Source organism: Pistacia vera, unplaced genomic scaffold (genome assembly GCF_008641045.1).
Source record: "Pistacia vera cultivar Batoury unplaced genomic scaffold, PisVer_v2 Contig410, whole genome shotgun sequence".
NCBI classification, from domain to species: domain Eukaryota; kingdom Viridiplantae; phylum Streptophyta; class Magnoliopsida; order Sapindales; family Anacardiaceae; genus Pistacia; species Pistacia vera.
The window spans coordinates 62,535-82,244 of record NW_022196236.1 but is presented as its reverse complement, the minus strand read 5'-3'; the positions used below and the strand labels follow the sequence as shown (position 1 = coordinate 82,244).

The window sequence follows — 19,710 nt, the reverse complement described above, 5'->3', positions numbered from 1 at the left end:
TACTAAAATGGCCTTCTTCGCGTGGATCGAATTGGAGTCCGACCCGGTTCACAGCTCTTTAGCTCCAAATTCGGATAGAATTTTGAGTGGGGTCAACGAAACTTCAACAATTGATTCAACCAGTTCACTTTGTATATTTTTAATTAAAAAAAAATCACTTGAAATCGAATGAGCCATAATTATTAAGAAAAATAAAGTCTAGTTCCTAGCTAATCCTCGTAACCAACAATGTTTTTAAAAAAAAAAAAAAAGAGGAGATTTCCTTAGGAATTGATGGGTTAAAATTAGTTCAATTTCAACGGATTTGATTAAATTTAGGTTTTAATCTACTTAAAATTGAGTTTTAAATTAGATTAAATTTCGATCTAAAACGGCATTGGAATATTGGATTAGATTAATTTTGTTGTAAGCCTCATTGAGTTTGAGCACACTTATGTAGTTATTGCATTTAGATTCTTAGGCCACAACATGTTAGAAAATGTTATTAATACTATAAAAACACTTTTGAATAATCGTTTCGATCTTACACAACGTGATCAAAATAGATAACAGCAATTATTAAAAATCATTTAATAAACAAATATGCGGCTACTTTGGAAACCTTTCTTTCAAGGCAAACATCCTAACCCAGAAGCCAGTCCAGAGCAAACAACAATTGCACCAATATCCTTGTGCTTAAGAAAATCAATTATAATAGTAGTTAGGTGAAAATAAAACATAAATAAAACCCTGTATACAGAATACACACCCACAGCTTCATCGCAAGATTTTTTGCCCACTCAAATTCGAACATGCATTACAGGCCACACTAGCCAGGAACCATCACAGATGGAGGGTAAACTTAAACTTTGCCTTAATCTATCACAGCCTCAGAAGCCAAAATTAATTGGAACTATACTGAGGGTAAACTAAACCTTAATTTGCCTTAATTTACAGGAAATGATACATTTATGGTATAAATATGTGATCCTATAACGCTTAATTGTCTAAGACAATAAAGCAAAGACTTCGCATAGCAAGTGGACCAAAGTCAACAAGTCCCAGCTATACTTATAAAAGAAGGCGAAGGTCCTAAAAATTGACAGCCACAGACAGAAAAAGACCATGGGAATTTACAGAAGGAAGCGTGCTTCAAAATTGGACCAGGGGCAACCAAGGGAAAGCCACTGACATAAATTGATGAATAAATATCGAGGGAAAGCTATACAAAGGACTTCAAAATTTAATCTCTTCTGTTCAAATGAGCCTTTCAGATTATGTCTTCCTGGATTGGCTTGGACCCCAGATACGGATCGTATGATCGTCACTAGCTGATGCCAACATCTGAGGCCTTTTAGGGTTCCAGCTCACACAATTTACAGTCATCAAATGGCCCGATAAAACTTCAATTGGCTTAGAGTTCCGCCGATTCCAGATGTAGACCTGATAAGACACAGACATACAGATTAAAGTTCCATTTGCTCCACCAAACAATGGAAAGCATATGAATGAATCAAAACCTACAATAAGGTAATGCAACTATGTGCATAGTTATGTGAGCAGGTGTGCAGGTTTGTTTCTGTACGAACGGGATAGAATACCAAATAACAGCCATCAATTTATCCAGGGGCCCAAATGAAGAGAGAGAGAGAGAGAAGAATGATGAAGACACTTGAGAATGGATCTGGCTGGATGACATTTTCAGAACATTATTATCGTACATGTGATGCATGCTACCCAATGAGAAAGCTAAGAAATGGGAACATTATCCTTCTCAATTCATTTAACAGCACAACTTGCTTTCAAGCAAAACATTGAACCCTACACTCTCACAAACCAAATTTTAAGCTAAAATGACATTTCAAACTGCAATTTGAAACCATATGAACTTCGGACCAATATCAAATTGAACAGAAGTTAAACAACCAGCATAGGTGCACGAGCACGTATCTGAATTCTTCATGTGTAATAACTGAGAGGCACATGGCACTGGGGAAAAAGGCATACCTGAGAATTCTCACTCCCACTAGCAATATATGTACTATCCAACCCACCAAAGCAGGACCGTATCACATACTTGTTTTGCTGGTGGCCCTTATACTTCAGTGGCTTTTCCCAATTTCCAGCAACATCCCACAAATGAATCTCTTGGCTGTTTAAGTTAACAATAAAGAACTTACTATCTACAGATATGGAAAGAGACGTAATTGGGTGCTCCTCAAAGATCACCCTCTCAGCATTTGTCACCAAGTTTAGTATCCGGATGTCTTTATCTGATAATACACTGATAAGGTTTTCCCCATCTGGTGTCACAGCAAGATCCACTACCTTGGGCATCCTTACCCCCCTCCATGCTTTTATCTCATTCCCATTACAATCCCACATGAAGATTCCCTTTTCAGGGTCAGAACTGCCACACACAAGTCGCTTTGAGTCGGGAAACCAAGCACATGAGCTTACAATGAAGCCATGATCTCCAAATGTATGCTTACATATACCTGTTTCCACATCCCACAGCTTCAGAACTTCTGCATTGCCACATGTAAGCAAACTTGTGTCATCTGGACTCCATGCAACAAAGGAAACTGGATTTTCATGGCTTCGGAGTGTGTGTTTCAATGTCAGTGTATCATCTTCCAGCACCTAGCAGAAGAATTACAGAAAATGAATCAAATGTACAAGTTTTTATGGTTATATGGATATCAACTTAATATAATATGCACATTTAAGTTTTTCAAACAACCATCATAAGTATAAACATATCAATATTTCATTTTTGAGTGCTAAACAACAATTAACTTCCCCATGGTTCCTCAGATATATGATAATAGCCCTCAAATAATTTTTATTTTCATTTATTTGTTAACTAAGTCAAATATACCCAGTGAAAAGCAATGTTTAAGATGTAGCTCTGATACTCTGAAACACAATATCTAACAAGATGTATACACAAGTGTGCAAGTTATCGATTTTAAACCAACAATTGAATCATCAGAGCATCATAAAGATATTTGACTCAAGACATCAATAGGAAACGCCAGAAAGTAACATTTGGGCAATACCTTCCATATAATAGCTGTGCAGTCACTTGACGAAGAGGCTAAGTACTGCCCGTTATTAGAAAATTGTACAAACCAAACTTCATTCTTGTGCTCACTTAATATCTGCAACAATAAGAAACCACAATGGTTGCATATATATATACACTAAATCAAATTGATAGCAGAAAACAGTGAGCAATCAAAACAAGCAATCTTTTCCGTCACATATATAACATGTTAAACATTGTTTCCATGGGTTGTGCTTAGTCAACATTTTTCTTCTGCTCTGAACAAGCTCATTATACAGAAGAATGACCCTGAATACGTCTGTGAATTCACAATTAGTAGAAATGACTATATCAAAATATCAGGCTCAAGTGTGTTACCCTGTAAATCCAAAAATACTCTTGTAAAAGAAACCAGCTCAAAGCCAACATTTAATATTTTCTGATACAAGAAGTTCTCTTAGAGATTGGAAAAAAACTAGTATTTGGAGGATACCAACATGCTCAACGGCCATCCACCTTAATTTAACACAGGTGGAACCATGAGAGCATATTGTTTGCAGTTCATTAATTCATTCAAGCCAAGGCACATATAATTTTACAGGAACTAAAAGGAAAGGCAAAAGGGGATGTTTGGAGGAGGGAAGGCTGCAACATTAACAATAAATCTGGGGCCCTCCAGTAAATTCATATATACAAGTGTCTTTCTATAAAATGCTAGAAGAAGAATACAAATGACTGTATGCAATAAATATAAGCTAATAGCTTATGGATTTCTTTTATATAATGGTAAATGTGTTGTTGACATCCAACCAGGACCTTATTGTAAATAAAACAGATCGATACTCTAATCACATGAATAGATCAACAAGGAATTTCTACAATCTCATCAACAAATCAAGATTATGGAAGGAATGTGGTCAATATTGTTATTCTCTATTCTAAAGATAATTTCAAGGAAAGAGATTTGGGGGGAAATTTCATCCTGTACCAACTGGTAAGTTGGAAGGTTATAAAAAATTTGAGAAGAGACAAGAGCAAATGAGATCCCGTAAACTCAACATGCCTTAATCCATGGACCTATCCAAGTTTGTGTATTTAGCACACAGCAGTTTACCAGTTCCATGTTTCTACAACATATATAAACTTGATTATGTAAGGCAACACGCCAATTAGAAATACTCTGTCTTCATTACCCAAAGCAATTATAGAAAATTCATATAATGATTGAGCTAAAAACTACTATGCTAGATAACAGTTTCAACAGCAGCAGAAAGCACACCTGAATAGTCTCGGTGGGAATCTGATCTCTACCACAGCAATGATCCTCATACAAAGATACTGCTACACGTGAATTGTGATAAAAACATGAATCAATCTGCGATGTAACTGCAGTTTCAACAAGATGTTCCAGCCTTCTTTCAGGCAACACAACTGGTGGAGGAAGCAGTCTCTGCAACTCCACCAACAACCTCCTCCGTAACTCGGAAATATCATCCTCGTCAATATTTCCCAACTCTTTCTCCTCCAAGCAAAGGATACTCGAAGCAAGTTTGTGTACTTTCTCCTTGCTCACTATTAATGAAGGAACTTGTTTCCTCAAAACATCCAAAGCCAATGACTCCTCCCCACGATTTAAATACTCCAAAAGACATTGTTTAAATATCAAAAACAACACCGAAGCTCTTATCTCATCGTTCATATTCAAATCCGAAATTGCATTAAGTGTATCAATACAACCATCCCAATTCCCATTAAGTATTTGCAGTTCCAGCTTTTCAAAATCCACAGATTTGTATAATATTCCAGACTCAGACTCCAAACAAGAAGCCGAGTTCTTGTAGCCTAAGGAATATAAACATTGAACTATAACTCTCACAAATTCATGCCTCTTTATTAGAGCTCTCGGACCTATCATTATTTCTGAATTATCCATTAAATTGGCAAATTCTATGCCACACAAGCCATGAGTTCACAAAAATCGATACAACAGCAGCGTAAATTTTCCAAAATTAATCATAAGTCGAAAATAAAAACCTAAGAACCAACAAGTAAACGGAGGAACTTACCAGATACGGAGACTTAGCAAAAGATTCCTAACAACTAAAGAGAGTAAAAGGCTGACGTGGAAATATAAGCGGAGATTTGTATATGAAGAGTACAGAACTGTGAGATGGAGAAGTGAGTGCCCTCAACGAAGAGAACGAGACAGACATGGAGACGAAAAAGGAAAGAAAAAAAGAGAGATAACTGAGCTAAATACAAAATTTGGGTAACTGGTGTGAGTGTTCTGGAGTAATGAGGTAAGATAGTTGAAGTAGCAAGCAATGTTTGTGTTGATGGATCCGCAAATAGCCGGCTTCGGCCTTTCTAAAAATAACAGTACGGTGTCGTTTGTTTGGTGAACGGGTTCGTTTTCAGTTTCTATTGTTTGGGCCAGCAGGGTAAAGCCTAAACCCTAAACCCAAATATCGGCTTAATAACACTTTCTCACTTACATATTTTTAAAATACTATTTTATTATTTANCGCAAATAGCCGGCTTCGGCCTTTCTAAAAATAACAGTACGGTGTCGTTTGTTTGGTGAACGGGTTCGTTTCAGTTTCTATTGTTTGGGCCAGCGTGGTAAACGATTTTTTCATTATCCAAATAATGGTATATATTTTTCAAATACTATTTTATTATTCAAATTTATATTTTATTTTCAATTTTAATGTCATTAAGATCTCACACCACCATTATTTTCTTCCCCGGTCATTATTCACCAAAACCTCTCAAATCCTATTTCCGTTGACCTTGCCAACTACAAGCAATTGAGCAATTAGGATTTGCATAGTCGCTCCTCCCAAGTTAAATTCTGATAAATCCTAACCATTAAAATCCAATCTTCTACCACCAAAAGACTTACCGGCCTCCTCTCTTCAAAAGCCCCAATAATTTAAATCGAGTTTGCTCTCAGTTCATCACACGAATATAAATTTGGATAGTAAAGTGATGGAAAAGTGTTGTTAAGTTATTATTTGAGTGAGAAAAAGTCGTTAACTCCCTATAATTATTATAGTTATGAATTTAATGTGCATATTATATTTACATATATAAATCCATGACTTATTAAGCTAACGTTAAATATTACAACATCTATGTTCATGATTACCTATCTGAAGTTAACACTATGGGGTGTTCGATTCAGGGGAATGTTATATTAATGGTAAGATAGATTACCTTACGGGTGCGTTTGGTTGGGAGGTAAGTGAGATTACTGAAGTAATGTCATCTTATGATTGTCAAGTAATATAAGATTCCAGTAATCTTCCATAACTAATAGTAATTACTGTTGGTAATATAAGAGATAATCTGATTACTTCAATTTTCTTATGTATTTTAAGATTACCAAGGTAATCTTATTTTTGTTACAATTTTATCTCTTATTAATAAAATTTTAGGACAATAATGCCCTTATTTTTAAATTAATTTACATGAATCTTGCTTTTATAATTTTACCCTAATTAATTAACTTTTTGGACAAAATTATCCTTGAATTTAAAACAAATTGTAGCCCACCTAAGCCACCACCTTGACCCACCTGCCGTCGCCGGAATGGCGTACAGACGGTCGAAAATGGTCGTCGTGAACCGATTTGGTCAGAAAACGAGTAGATCTAATTTGGTCATTTCCGGCCAGATCGATAGCCATTAATGCCACGTCGATAGCTCTGGCCGAAAATGGCCATATCGATGCACGAAGGCCATTTCTGGCCATCCGTGCGCCGTTAGGTTGTCAGCTGCCAATGGCTGACAATGGTTGCTGGCGGTCAACAGTGGCTGGGTTGGTGGGGGTGCATTTTTTATTTTCCAAACTTTTATTATGGGGTTGTTTTTGCTAAGTTTTTAAATGTAGGGGGGTTATGAATAGTCTAAATAATAATATAATTATTATTATTATTTAAAGGACAATTCAGTAATTTAAATAACATACTCACCAAACATATTAATATAACATACTCAATAATTTATTCCAACCAACCAAACACATTTCCCTAAACATTCTCAGTAATTTTCAAGCTAATCTTTTTTTCTATTATTATAACATTTCCTGAACCAAACGTACCCTAGTAAATTATTAAGAAAGTTATATTAAATATTTTTGGTTAGATTGGAATAAATTGGTGGGTATAAATAATTAATATATTTAGTTGGAAGTAATAAAAGAATTATGGGAGATGTCTTTTACTAAATTGTCATTCTTTTGTAATATTATTATTTATTATTTGGATTTTTTTTAACCCCCTATATTTGAGAATTTAGCTAAAATATCACAGCTATAATAAAAGTTTAAAATTTAACAAAATACCCCTAGCCACCCAAGACCATTGTCGGTTGCCGGCCACCACCTATCACCAAACCCCAGCCGATTTTTCACCATTTTCCAGCAACCTCTGGCGGCTCTTCGACTTCCCCAAGCACCAATCACCCTTCACTCGTAATCTTCTCATCGTTTCCATCGTCGATTGTGCATTCGTTCACCTCCCCGCCGCGACCTTTCATATTCCGACCATGATTTTTCCGTTTTCTAGTAACCATTTGACTCCCCAGGTGCCTATCCACCTTCCTTGTTCTCCTTTGTCGTTGATCCACCTCATTCTGTTGAGATTCAACAAGAAATTCTTTGTTTTTCCACAGCGATCATTCAGCTTCTTTGCCTGATTTCGCTCACTTTCTGGAGATGTTTGGGCTCCCCAACTACCTATTTGGACTCCCCATCACCTGATCTATCTCCCCTCATATTTGATCATCATTTTACCATCGGCAGTGGTGGTCGACGATCAACTGTGGTGCTAGATGACTGAGGTATTAATTGGGGATGTAATTTGGTGGAAATACAAGGGTAATAATTCTTAAAAATCTTGTGTATAAGGTTAAAATAGTCCATGAATATTCTTGTAAATTATTTTCATAACAAGGGCATTGTTGTCCAAATTTTGTATTAATTATGGGTAAAATTGTAACAAAATTAAGATTACTAAGTAATCTTAAAATACATAAGAAATTGGTGGTATTCGAATTGCTACCTATATAATTTACAGTAATTACTATTGATATTGAAGGATTACCGAAATCTTTTATTACTTACAACCAAACATGACAATGTCAGTAATATAACATGAGATTATTACAGCAATGGGGGATTACCCCCAACCAAACGTATCCTATAACTTTTAAGGTGTGTTTGGTTGGGGGTTATACGAGATTATTGAGGTAATGTCATCTTATATTACTTTATTACTATGTTTGATTGTCAAGTAATATAAGATTCCGGTAATCTAATTACCTCCATTTTTTAGGTTTTTTTAGGTATTTTAAGATTACTTATTAATTTTATTTTTGTTACAATTTCACCCCTTATTAATACAATTTTAGGACAATAATGCCCTTGTTTTAAAAACAATTTACAAAAATACCAATTGACTATTTTATCCTTATATACAAAGTTTTTAGGACATAAATACCCCTAAAATTAAAAAATAAATTACCCAAGGATGGAGACTAGATCTGGCCACCACCGTTGTCGACAAAATGATGTACAACTAGCCATATTTGGTCGGTCGTGCGTCGATAAGGTTGTTTTTTACCATGGATTTGTGATCCATGGCTGAAAACAGCCATATATGGCCTTTCACGGCTAAATCTGTGGCCGTTTCATGGCCAAATAAAGGCCACGATCTACACGTGAAACGACCATTGTTTCACGGTCAAATATCTGGCATTTCACGGCCAGATCTCCACTTTTACTGCCTCCTCCTATGGTGGTGGCAAGCGGCCGGCAGTGGCTTGGGGTGGGTGAGGGTGTTTTTGTTAAGTTTTAAACTTCTTTTGTTGCTGGGGTATTTTAGCTAAATCTGAAATGTATGAGGTTAGAAAACATTATTTAAAAAAAAAAAAATAACAATATTATTATATTAATATTTAAAAAGGAGGGCAGTTTAGTAAATTATATAACATACCCACCAATTTATTCCTCCCAACCAAACATATTAATATAACATACCCACTAATTTATTCTAACCAACCAAACACATTTCCCTAAACATTCTCAATAATCTTCAAGGTAATCTATCTTTCCATTAATATAACATTTCTAATAATACAATATTTTTTGAACCAAACACACCCTTAACGTTGTTGCAAGTTTATAGTCACATATTTCAAGATTGTTAATAATATCCTAATAGGTTCATGTTTAGTTGTTCCAACTTTAATAACTATTACATTTAGGGGGCATTTGGACCATATAATGTTTATTATAAGGGTATATTATATAAACGGAAAGAAAGATAATCTTAAAGATTATTGGGAATGTTTAGAAAATGTGTTTGGTTGGTTCAAATAAATTGGTGAATAATATGTTTGGTTGAGAGGATAAATTAGTGGGTATGTTACATAGATTACTAAATTGCCCTCCTTTTTAAATATTAATATAATAGTATTTTTTTATTTTTTGTTGAATAATTTCTTTTACCCCCATACATTTGAAATTTTGCTAAAACACCATAGTTATATAAAACTTTAATTTATAGAAAAATCACCCACACCCACCCCAAGCGATTGCCGGTAGCCAACCACCACTGGTTGGCTGGCGTTGCAACAGCAATCGACAGAATGGCCAGCCGTGTGCCGGCAAAGCTGGAAATGGCCATGGATCACAAATCCATGGCCGAGAAATAACTAGATTTGTGGCTGTTTCATGACCACATCTTTGGCCATGAAACGACCATAGAAACGCCAAATCTAGTCGTTTCCGGCCATGAATATGTGATTTATGGTTGGAAAATGCCTTATCGACGTATGAACGGCCAGATCTCGTCGGTCGTGCACCATTACAGCGATTGACACAAATGGTCGACGGTGGTGGTGAGTCACGGTCAGCAGTGGTCTTGGTTGGCTGGGGGTATTTTGTTAACTTTTAAACTTTTTTGTGGTTGAGGTGTTTTAACTAATTTCTCAATTGTAGAGAGGCTGGGTAATTGTTATTTGGTAGACATTTGAGGGCAATTGTGTCCGAAATGGTTTTTAATTAAAGGCAAAATGGGTAGAAAAATTAGATTACCCCGATAATGTTTTAATAACACCCCCGAACAAGGTAATAAGATTACCTCCCACATTACTAACAGTAAACACTATTTGCAATAAAAGATTGCCATAATATTTCATTACTTGCAAACCAAGCACAAGAATCTTGCAAAATAAACGAAAATTACCCCGTTATCTTATTTACCCCCGATCCAAACGGCCCCTTATTGTTCAAAGTTTTATTTTTTATGTTACAACTTTAATTTATTATACATTCTAAAAGAAATATTGAAATTTTATCATAGATAATATTTTATTCTATATGGTATTAACATGTAAATAAAGTTATGATATAACAAATAATATGTTAATGTTATATGAAATTACATGTAACTAATATCAAAATTTAGAGGGTCTTTTAAAATATGTAGCAAATAATATTATTCATAATTTCCATGATTGTTAATTTAATCCAAGTATCTATATAATTTTCAATATTATTAAAGTATTATCATAGAATAAATATTCATTAAAAAAGTTGAGATAAATATGTAAGTCATGACCAACAACTAAGCTAAGGGAAGAGGTGATAACACCCTAGCAAAACTCGTTGGCTTTTGAGCATAGAGGGCCTTATGCAATCTTATATTGTATAAAAATGAATTAGGTCCTAAAGCTCTCAAAAGCACAAAACATCATTTAGGTAAAAGTTCAATTTGTGACAAGTACTCAAGTAGTATTAGAGTTAACTCACTTTTTTCATATATCATTTGGTTTTCTTGAATCCACCAAAAAGGTACATAAAAGATATATCTCGTTTAACAAAAGTTAAAAGAGGTGCGTAGATTCACCATATGGAGCAAAAGGTTGGTTGAGACCATTACATGATTTAAAAGGAAAATGTTACTTAAAAACAAGTTAAATCTTAAGTTCATAAGTGATTTGGTGAAGTAGAATGTTTCCGAATAATGAGTGGATTATATATTGGGCTTATAAGTGATTGAATGGAAAAGATTCTTATTAAGAAATAAGAATTGGTTGGATTTGGCCTTTTGATGGGTGAATCATATGACTAGATATGAAATTATTATTACGAGGTCTGATGGTAAAAGAATAAAAAGAGTTTGAACTCCTAAGTTAAATCTCTTAGGGCATCTCCAACCCACGTCGGGTAAATTATATGACTAGATATGAAACTATTATTACGAGGTCTGATGGTAAAAGAGTAAAAAGAGTTTGAACTCCTAAGTTAAATCTCTTAAGGCATCTCCAACCCACGCCAAAGCATCACGCCATTTTAGCGTGGCACTGTAGCGCGAATAATTATTATTATTTTTTTAATTTTGCTTTTTTTTTGTTTTTAATTTTGTTAAGTTAATTTGAGTATTAAATTTTATACCAAAAATCACACCAAATTTGATTAAATAAATGCTTAATTTTATTAAATTAGTATAATTTTTAAAATAATTATTATTTAATAAAAATATATTTCCCAATTTTAATTAATATATACAAAAATAATAAATGAAATAGATTAATTGTTGATTATTATAATATAAAAAAAAAAGAATATTCTAAAGAATATTATAAGGAATATTCTTTTTAGTGTAATATTTGGTGTTGTGAGTTGGAGATGGAATAGTATTTTGCACCAATTTGATGTAATTTTGTACTAAATTGGTGCAATGGATTAGAAATGGTCTTAAGATAAAAATAGAGGTGGTCATTGAGACTCTTATCTGGTTTGGACACTTCTGGTGATAATATATATATATATACATAAAGTCTCCCATATGGGGCGGGTCTCTGGAATTTCATGGAACATTGCCATGCCTAGCCCCAACAGCTCTGGTGATAATATATATATGTTTTTTTTTTTTTTTTTGGTAGTTAACAAATACCCAGACACTTAGAAAAATAATAATTTGTAATTAGACCTTTTTTTTTTTGTATTTTTTTACTTTACATAATTGGAATTTAAAAGAAATCTACAGTGAATGAAGAAATAAAAAGAAAAGAATAATCATATAATATGGTTATATGATGTATTATATATCCGTAAGCGTAATGTTAGTGATCATTTAAGTTGAACGTAGCACAACGTCAGATACTTGAATAAATTGAGTAAAATGAGCAATAGTTTTGGTGAAAAATCGACGTTAAATTACAGAAACCTTCCAACTGTTTATACGGTTGCTGGAAAGGAAAGCTAACACATAGTATTTAAAATAGAAAGTAAACACTAGTCCTTATCGGACATAAAACCCGTTTATGTAAAAATTAGATCCACAAGTATGTATTATCTTTTTATGACATTTATTTACGTCACCCAAATGAAACTAATGTTTATTAACGAAATTTTAGTTAAAAAAACATCTAACCGAAATGATATGTGTATTTCACCCGAACGATGGATGAGTGAAACATAATAAACTTTTTTTTCTAATTTAAAACCAGTTTCATTTGGGTTCTAGAACAACGAGATCATTAAATAGTGATCATCTATATGATCATCAGGAAATTTCTAAACAATGAAGGAAGGTACAGTTAAAAAAATGGGAACTCTTTTAATTTTACTTTTTCATATGTTAAACACATTATATACAAGCTGAGCTCCACATGGTAGTATTAAAGGCTCATAGCTTTAAGGAAATCTTTTTGGCCTTTTTTTATATCCTTTCCATAAGTCAAAAAACGCAGAAACGATATACCCTTTCCATTTCTTTTGGCCTTTTTTATATTAACTTTTCTGAAATTCAGTTGCCAAGTGACGGTAGCAAACGGCCCTTCCTTTGTCGTTTAACGAAGCCGTCTCTACCACGCGCCTTAATCAACGCGTGGACCAGACAGTCATCATTAATTTCCATAGGCAGTAGAGCATTGCCGTTGCTACACACAAGCAATAAAGGCCCCCACCACCTCCCACACACTCTCTCTCACTCTATCTCGTATACATTCACTCTCTCTCTCTCTCTCTCTCTCTCTTACCCTGTGTAGCTTCACCAAACTCTCACACCCTTCAATCAAAAACCCCACCCATTTTTCTTTCGCCCTCCATTTCATTTCAAGATCTCTCTATTCTATTCTCTTCTCTCCTCTTCTCTCGCTCTCCGTAGATCCTTCATTTTACGCGCTCTCTTTACAGCATCTGTTTCTGTATCTGTATTTGTTTCTATTGCTAGATCTTTACCGCGTTTTACGGATCTGTATTTTTTCAATTTTGGGGCTACCTACATTGTCTTTCTTTTCTCTCTCCTAGGGTTTTATTTATTTTCTGCTCTTTTGGAACTCGAAGCTGAGGTCATGTGATGGCTTCGTGGTAGCTATTTATAATCATGGAGTGTTTTATTGTGGCGACGGAGTGTGATGGAGAGGTTTTCCGGCGGCAAGTGGTTCGACGAAACCAAAGGAAGCTACGGTCAGTCTCCAGCGAGGTGGTTGAGCTGGACAGTGTTGTTTGTTGACAATGTTCTGTTTGGATTTCGGTTTAAAGCGAGAAGATGCCTACTTTAACTCTCCTTATTCTTCACCTCCTCAGTTTTCTTTCCTCATGTTTAGGTATTATTCTCTTTAAGATTAATGTCGTTCTACTTTACGCCATTTTATCTGAGGGCAAGAAAGCCTCGAGTTTTTTTTTGGGAAAAACGATGCCTTTTGTCTGTATTTAGCCTTTTGGAAGTTTAGTTTTGGCGTTTTCGGTATTAAATAATTGCTAAGCAGCTAAGTTCGGTTCTTGTCTATCATGTAGAGACAATTGGACAAGAAGCAGATACATTTTTTGTCGACTAGCTAACTTGAACTTGAAACACGTCATCAAACGATTAAGCGTTTATTCTTCTTTGTTACTCTCTTACTAAATAATTGTCTTTTTAGTTTTTTGCAAACCTTTGTGAAGCGTTGATTAATAGAGACAATTTAGTCCTTCCCCCAAGCTAAGCTAATGGTAGTTTTCTTTGATTCAAAGAAAATTGTAAAACTAGGATGGTGGTACGGATTGCAACAGTTTCCGTATCTTATTAATGTTTCAGCATCTTTAGATGTATAATGTAAAATAACTGGCCCTGTGAAAGTTATATCAAATTCAATGATTTGTGATATTTTTCTCTTTCCTGTTGGAGCCTTGTTTTGCTTATATATTGCATGTGTGTGACATTGCATTAGACATTGATGTATATACTTTCTACTTTCTATATTGATTTGTAATAGTAGGATATTCAATTGATTTTTGAAATTAAAGATTAGAATGGAAAGGCTCTGGAATATATAACTTTAGATGTGCTTCCGTGAGAGACTTACGAATATACAGGATGTAATTAATTGGGACCAAAGTGAGAAGATTGTTTTGATCTTCGTTTTCAGCATAGGCGTAGGAAAGGAAATTAAAATCTTTGAGGTCTCTTAAAGTGTTCGCAACAATTATCTGTGATTTATCTTTTCCAAAGAATGATCTTATTTTCAATATTGCATTTTTGTCTTCATTGTAAAATATCGTTGTGATGTCATTCATATGCTTGTAGTTGTACTGGTTTTATCCGACACAGTTGTATTGTCAATTATAAGGTTTGGCGTAGTGAAGAACGCTAACAAACATGCTTTGTTTAATTTCAGGGCATTCTTTATTCCACATATACTTACCTCCTTCTGTACACTCAAATCAGCCGTCATCAACTAGAGTAGTCTTAGTAGAACATGGTAAGGCTGGAAATTACTATAAATTGCTGATTAGTGGATTTTTCTATTATATGTTTCATTCCTTTGTTCCAACCTTGATTTGGAAAGGTTTAATTCATGTCCAAAAATTTTCAAATGTTCACACATGGATAATTTATGAGGTATCTGTACTGCCAGCAGCTAGGGGAATTTCCATGAGGTTGTTATTTCCAAAATCAAGGCGAAGCCGAACACGTGTTGTTAAGCCTTTGCTGGGACCTTATCTGGCACCCGCACCTTCTCCTATCCATCAAGGTATGTAGCATGGTCATGTTTTCAGCATCTTGCCATCACATTGTTGCAAAAAAAGTAACTGATTTTATCTTCTCTATTTCAGCCTTCGTTGCAGGTCCTAGGATTCATCCAATTCCAAGGCATCGTCATGGTGGTCATCATCATCATGCGAAGCCTCGTGTGGTCACTCCATCTACTTCTGAAGGACAAGGTAATATTTCATTGATGGTTTTTCAATTGTGTTGTAGAATCTCTCTCTCTCTCTCTCTCTCTCTCTCTCTCTCTGTCAATTTTCCTGACCATTGGATGGTGGAGAAGTTACAAAGAAATTCATGAGTATTAAATTGATTTATGCTTCATCTATTCATTGGTAAAGAGTAATTGTATTATGGTATTCTTCACCATTATATAGATATTTGCCAGCAGTTTGTGTAGAACAGAGTGGAGTCTCACAGGGTAGGTGAAGGAGATATAAACAAGAGGATCTATGTTGCCACTATGGCTAGCATTGGAAAAGAAGTATTAGATGATGCATAGCTATTTGCCAAAACTTCAATTTTCTCTACTCTTTTCAGATGTCAGGAATCACCCATTGGAAATTTATACTGAGTCTCTGTAATTTAAAGAGAACAAAAGAAAGATCAAAATTTGTCTAGAACTTCGTTTTCTTTAGGCTATATGAATTCTTCTGTGTTGTCTGGTGATTTCTTTTCTGCTCTTGAATTTGGGTTTTCTGAACAAAAATCTTGCAATAGTGCTCATACTATACTAAATCGACTCAAAAGCCAATTTTATGGTTACTAACCTTTACATTGTTATTCAGAGACTAGTTATGGTGTAAGAAAATCTTTTACACTAAAAATTTGTGCTTATGATTTCCTTGCTTAGCACTTTCTTTTAGAGTGGAATGGTTTACAGTTACAAACTTCTTTTATGATAACCATTGTCTTAATCTTGGGCTTTATAGTATAGTTCGTTCAAGTTGCTCTATGTTGTATTGTTGCATTGGTTTAACAGTAAATTTTTCAGGGTACAGTTTGTCTCTTATGAGGTATTTTGTACATTGTGTACTGATAACTTAGTCTTCTGTAGGTTGTGATCAAATTTGTGTGGAGCCATTTACTGCTGCTCCCTATGGTTCACCTTGTGGTTGTGTGTTTCCCATGAAAGTCAAGCTTCTTTTGGATGTAGCTCCTTATGCTGTTTTTCCTGTTATGAATGAGCTTGAGATTGAAGTTGCAGCAGGAACTTATTTGCAACAGAGTCAAGTGAAAATTATGGGTGCCAGTGCTGATAGTCAAAATCAGGGAAAGACAGTTGTAGAAATGAACTTGGTTCCACTGGGAGATAAGTTTGATAACACCACTGCTAATCTGACATATGAAAGATTGGTGCATAAGAAAGTTCCTTTGAATACAACTCTCTTCGGTAATTATGAAGCCATTTATATAAGTTATCCAGGTAGGAACCTCCTCAACTCTAAAATCTACTACTTGCCAATTTATTTGTTACATGTGTTTATGAGTAAAATTCTTTCTCAGGGCTTCCTTCTTCTCCCCCATATGGGAGTTACATGGGGAGTGGTCCTAGTGGAAGTGTTGGAGGCCTCCCTATCACTGCAAATTTTGTCAATAAAAGCCAGAGGATGAATCTGAGAACCATTTGCATCATTGCTTTGTCTGCATTTGTAGTATTACTGGTGTTCATTGGAGCAATCGCCATCCTTGTAAAATGGAGGAAGGCTAGAAGGCCATCAAATGCTGTGGGTCCAGCATTTACATCATCTATAAACAAAAGATCTGGTAAGTATGTAATTGATTGTAGTTTTCACATGTCTCGAATTTGTTGTACAGTAGTGTCATACAATGAAGGTATTTGTATCTTATTTGTTATGTTAGCATCTCTGATAGTGAAAGCTTAGTTAGATTCCAGTAATCCAGTCTGAATTTATCTACATTATTTTTAATAAAATGAAGGTATTTGGATTTTATGTGTAACGCAGGCATTGGGTCTATTTTATCTAGTAGTATGGCGAGCTCGACCTCAGTGTCCCTGATGTCCACTATGGCTACTTGTATTCTCTCTGTTAAAACATTTTCGCTTTCTGAGCTTGACAAGGCTACTGAGAAATTCAGTTCAAAGAGGATTTTGGGGGAAGGAGGGTTTGGACGTGTTTATCGTGGTACTATGGAAGATGGAATGGAAGTTGCAGTTAAGTTGCTTACAAGGAATAATCAAAATGGGGACCGTGAATTTATTGCCGAAGTAGAGATGCTAAGCAGATTACATCACCGTAATCTTGTGAAATTGATTGGTATATGCATTGAAGGACGCACACGCTGCTTGGTTTATGAACTTGTTCATAATGGCAGTGTTGAGTCCCACTTACATGGTATGTCCGTTCACTCTTTGACCTTTTAACTGCTATATTAAGCTGAATCACTCCATTTTGCATTTTGCTTTAGTGATATGAAATTACAAATTCCACCTTACCACACATTAAATTCTTCTTATGTGGCAATACTGATTCAGTCTTTGTCTGATTCTAGTTGATATAAAAATAAATAAAAAATAAAAAAATTATCATAAGTTTCTCTCATATTGATGTTCTAGGTGTTGATAACAAAAGAGGACCTCTTGACTGGGAAGCACGTATGAAGATTGCCCTTGGAGCAGCAAGAGGATTGGCTTATCTTCATGAAGATTCTAACCCTCGTGTGATCCACAGAGATTTTAAGGCTAGCAATGTTTTACTAGAAGATGACTTTACACCGAAGGTCTCAGATTTTGGATTGGCCAGAGAAGCAACTGAAGGCAGTCATCATATTTCTACTCGCGTCATGGGAACTTTTGGGTACTTTGAATTTCACTCAACTACTTAGTACATCATAATCTCACATTGCCAAATTATTACCGTGAACTCATGTTCAGATATTATCCTTTTCAGTGTTCACATTCTATTAAAGGTTTTTTTTAATCTAAAAATTCAGAGAATTTCCTCGGCCAAATAACTCCTGAACCCATTGTGTCACCATGACAATGGGTTCAGGAGTGTTAATCCTGTTCAGTGTTCACATTCTATTAATTTTTTAATCTAAAAATTCAGAGAATTTCCTTGGCCAAATAACTCCTGAGCCCATTGTCACCATGACTGACAGTTTGTACTTTTTGCTGCCATTTCTGTGTGTCAGATTTTGATGGAATGTGAATTTTATGGATTTGCAGGTATGTAGCCCCGGAATATGCAATGACGGGTCATTTACTCGTGAAGAGTGATGTTTATAGCTATGGGGTTGTGCTACTTGAGCTTCTGTCTGGAAGAAAACCTGTGGATATGTCCCAACCTGAGGGACAAGAAAATCTTGTAACTTGGGCACGACCTCTACTGACCAGTAGAGAAGGTTTGGAGCAGTTGGTGGATCCTTCCTTGGCTGGAAGTTATGACTTCGATGACATGGCAAAGGTGGCAGCCATTGCTTCCATGTGTGTTCACCCTGAGGTGACTCACCGACCATTTATGGGTGAAGTTGTGCAGGCTCTGAAATTGATATATAACGACACAGATGAAACCTGTGGGGATTGCTGTAGCCAAAAGGAGTCTTCTGTTCAAGATTCTGACTTTAAAGGTGAGTTTGCACCATCAGATAGCAGTTGGTGGAATGCCGGCGCACTCACTCCGCGATTAAGATATGGACAGGCCTCTTCTTTCATAACAATGGAGTACAGTTCTGGTCCACTTGAAGATGTGGAAAACAGAGCGTTTTCAGCTTCAAGTTTGGGCGGGGATGGCGTGTCTTTACCAATTAGGCATGGGAATAGATCAGGCCCCTTGCGAACAGTCCGAAGTAAAGCAAGCTTTTATAGGTTAAGAGGGAGTATGAGTGAACACGGGGGACTCCTTTCTAGGCATATTTGGAACGAAGGATCTTGGGCTTGAGGTTTCTTTACTGAGTGTTTTTTTTTTTTTTTAATTGTACAGTTAAGGCCCTGGGTTTTTCAGTAGTAAGAGGTCAATTGGCCTCTGAGATTCTTGCGGTTTTCATGTTTGGCCCTTGGCTTCTAATTTTGAAGGTCTTGATTCATTAGTATACGAAGTTGGAGGTGTAAGTTGCATACTCCTTGTATTATATTTCCGCTAAAAAATTATTCTTGGATCCATGCTGTATCAACCGACTGTTTCATCCTAAGCTCAGGGTGGGATAATCCGGTTAACCGAATCGGATAGGGTAAATCGGAAACCGAACTGCTTATTTGGTTTAGGCAAAAATGTAAACCGAAACCGGACCAGTTTATAGAATAAATTAAATTTAAACCAAATCGAATATTCAGTTCAATTATCTGGTTAACCAATTTTCAAATCGGTTTTCAAATTAACGTGAACAAAATTGATAGGAAAATGGTCATCATGATCCTAGTAAAGAAACCTTAGCGAAATTGAAAACTGATGGCAAAAAATTTCATAGAGATAATATAAAAAAAGGGCACTGCTAAACCATAATTACTTTTGCTAAACATAATATGGTGATAAAGTATGATTTATCACAACCAAACTAAGTAAAGTGTTTGAATAATTCATAGTATTAGAGCCTCTAAAAATTAGAAGTATCCATCAAAATATTTATCAGATCTCTTGTTGAATTAGAATATGCATTAGGTTGCTAAATTGGCGGTGGA

The 19,710-nt window shown here is 35.3% G+C and overlaps 2 protein-coding genes across 4 annotated transcripts; one reads left to right on the top strand and one right to left on the bottom strand.

The window, feature by feature from the left end:
* Positions 1–700: 700 nt before the first annotated feature.
* Positions 701–5,239, bottom strand: LOC116142512 (WD repeat-containing protein WDS homolog). Of its 2 annotated transcripts, XM_031427943.1 has the most exons (5): positions 5,095–5,239; positions 4,308–4,870; positions 3,042–3,143; positions 1,987–2,622; positions 701–1,422 (listed from the first exon to the last, which is right to left on the bottom strand). In XM_031427943.1, exons 2-5 carry the CDS (start codon positions 4,725–4,727, stop codon positions 1,255–1,257), a joined length of 1,326 nt encoding a protein of 441 aa, XP_031283803.1. In that variant the 5' UTR covers positions 4,728–4,870; positions 5,095–5,239; the 3' UTR covers positions 701–1,254. The 2 variants fall into 2 exon arrangements, with proteins under 2 accessions (XP_031283803.1, XP_031283802.1); XM_031427942.1 differs by having other exon boundaries at positions 4,308–5,239.
* Positions 5,240–13,090: 7,851 nt separating this feature from the next.
* LOC116142491 (receptor-like serine/threonine-protein kinase ALE2) lies at positions 13,091–19,205 on the top strand. Of its 2 annotated transcripts, none has more exons than XM_031427912.1 (9): positions 13,091–13,650; positions 14,701–14,784; positions 14,941–15,057; positions 15,140–15,247; positions 16,129–16,497; positions 16,578–16,838; positions 17,039–17,428; positions 17,650–17,890; positions 18,262–19,205. In XM_031427912.1, the coding sequence occupies exons 1-9, from the start codon at positions 13,593–13,595 to the stop codon at positions 18,971–18,973; spliced, it is 2,340 nt and encodes a 779-aa protein (XP_031283772.1). In that variant the 5' UTR covers positions 13,091–13,592; the 3' UTR covers positions 18,974–19,205. The 2 variants fall into 2 exon arrangements, with proteins under 2 accessions (XP_031283772.1, XP_031283773.1); XM_031427913.1 differs by having other exon boundaries at positions 14,944–15,057; positions 18,262–19,204.
* The last annotated feature ends 505 nt before the right edge of the window (positions 19,206–19,710 follow it).

What these genes read in the sequence shown, in the direction of transcription:
- LOC116142491 (XM_031427912.1), top strand. Translation starts at nt 13,593, where the DNA reads ATGCCTACTTTAACTCTCCTTATTCTTCACCTCCTCAGTTTTCTTTCC. An exon ending in AGTAGTCTTAGTAGAACATG is followed by an intron (nt 14,785 to 14,940) that starts GTAAGGCTGGAA and finishes CTGTACTGCCAG; the next exon opens with CAGCTAGGGGAATTTCCATG. An exon ending in CGCGTCATGGGAACTTTTGG is followed by an intron (nt 17,891 to 18,261) that starts GTACTTTGAATT and finishes ATGGATTTGCAG; the next exon opens with GTATGTAGCCCCGGAATATG.
- LOC116142512 (XM_031427942.1), bottom strand. Translation starts at nt 4,961, where the DNA reads ATGGATAATTCAGAAATAATGATAGGTCCGAGAGCTCTAATAAAGAGG. An exon ending in GCACAGCTATTATATGGAAG is followed by an intron (nt 2,623 to 3,041) that starts GTATTGCCCAAA and finishes TTCTTCTGCTAG; the next exon opens with GTGCTGGAAGATGATACACT. An exon ending in GTGGGAGTGAGAATTCTCAG is followed by an intron (nt 1,423 to 1,986) that starts GTATGCCTTTTT and finishes GTGTCTTATCAG; the next exon opens with GTCTACATCTGGAATCGGCG.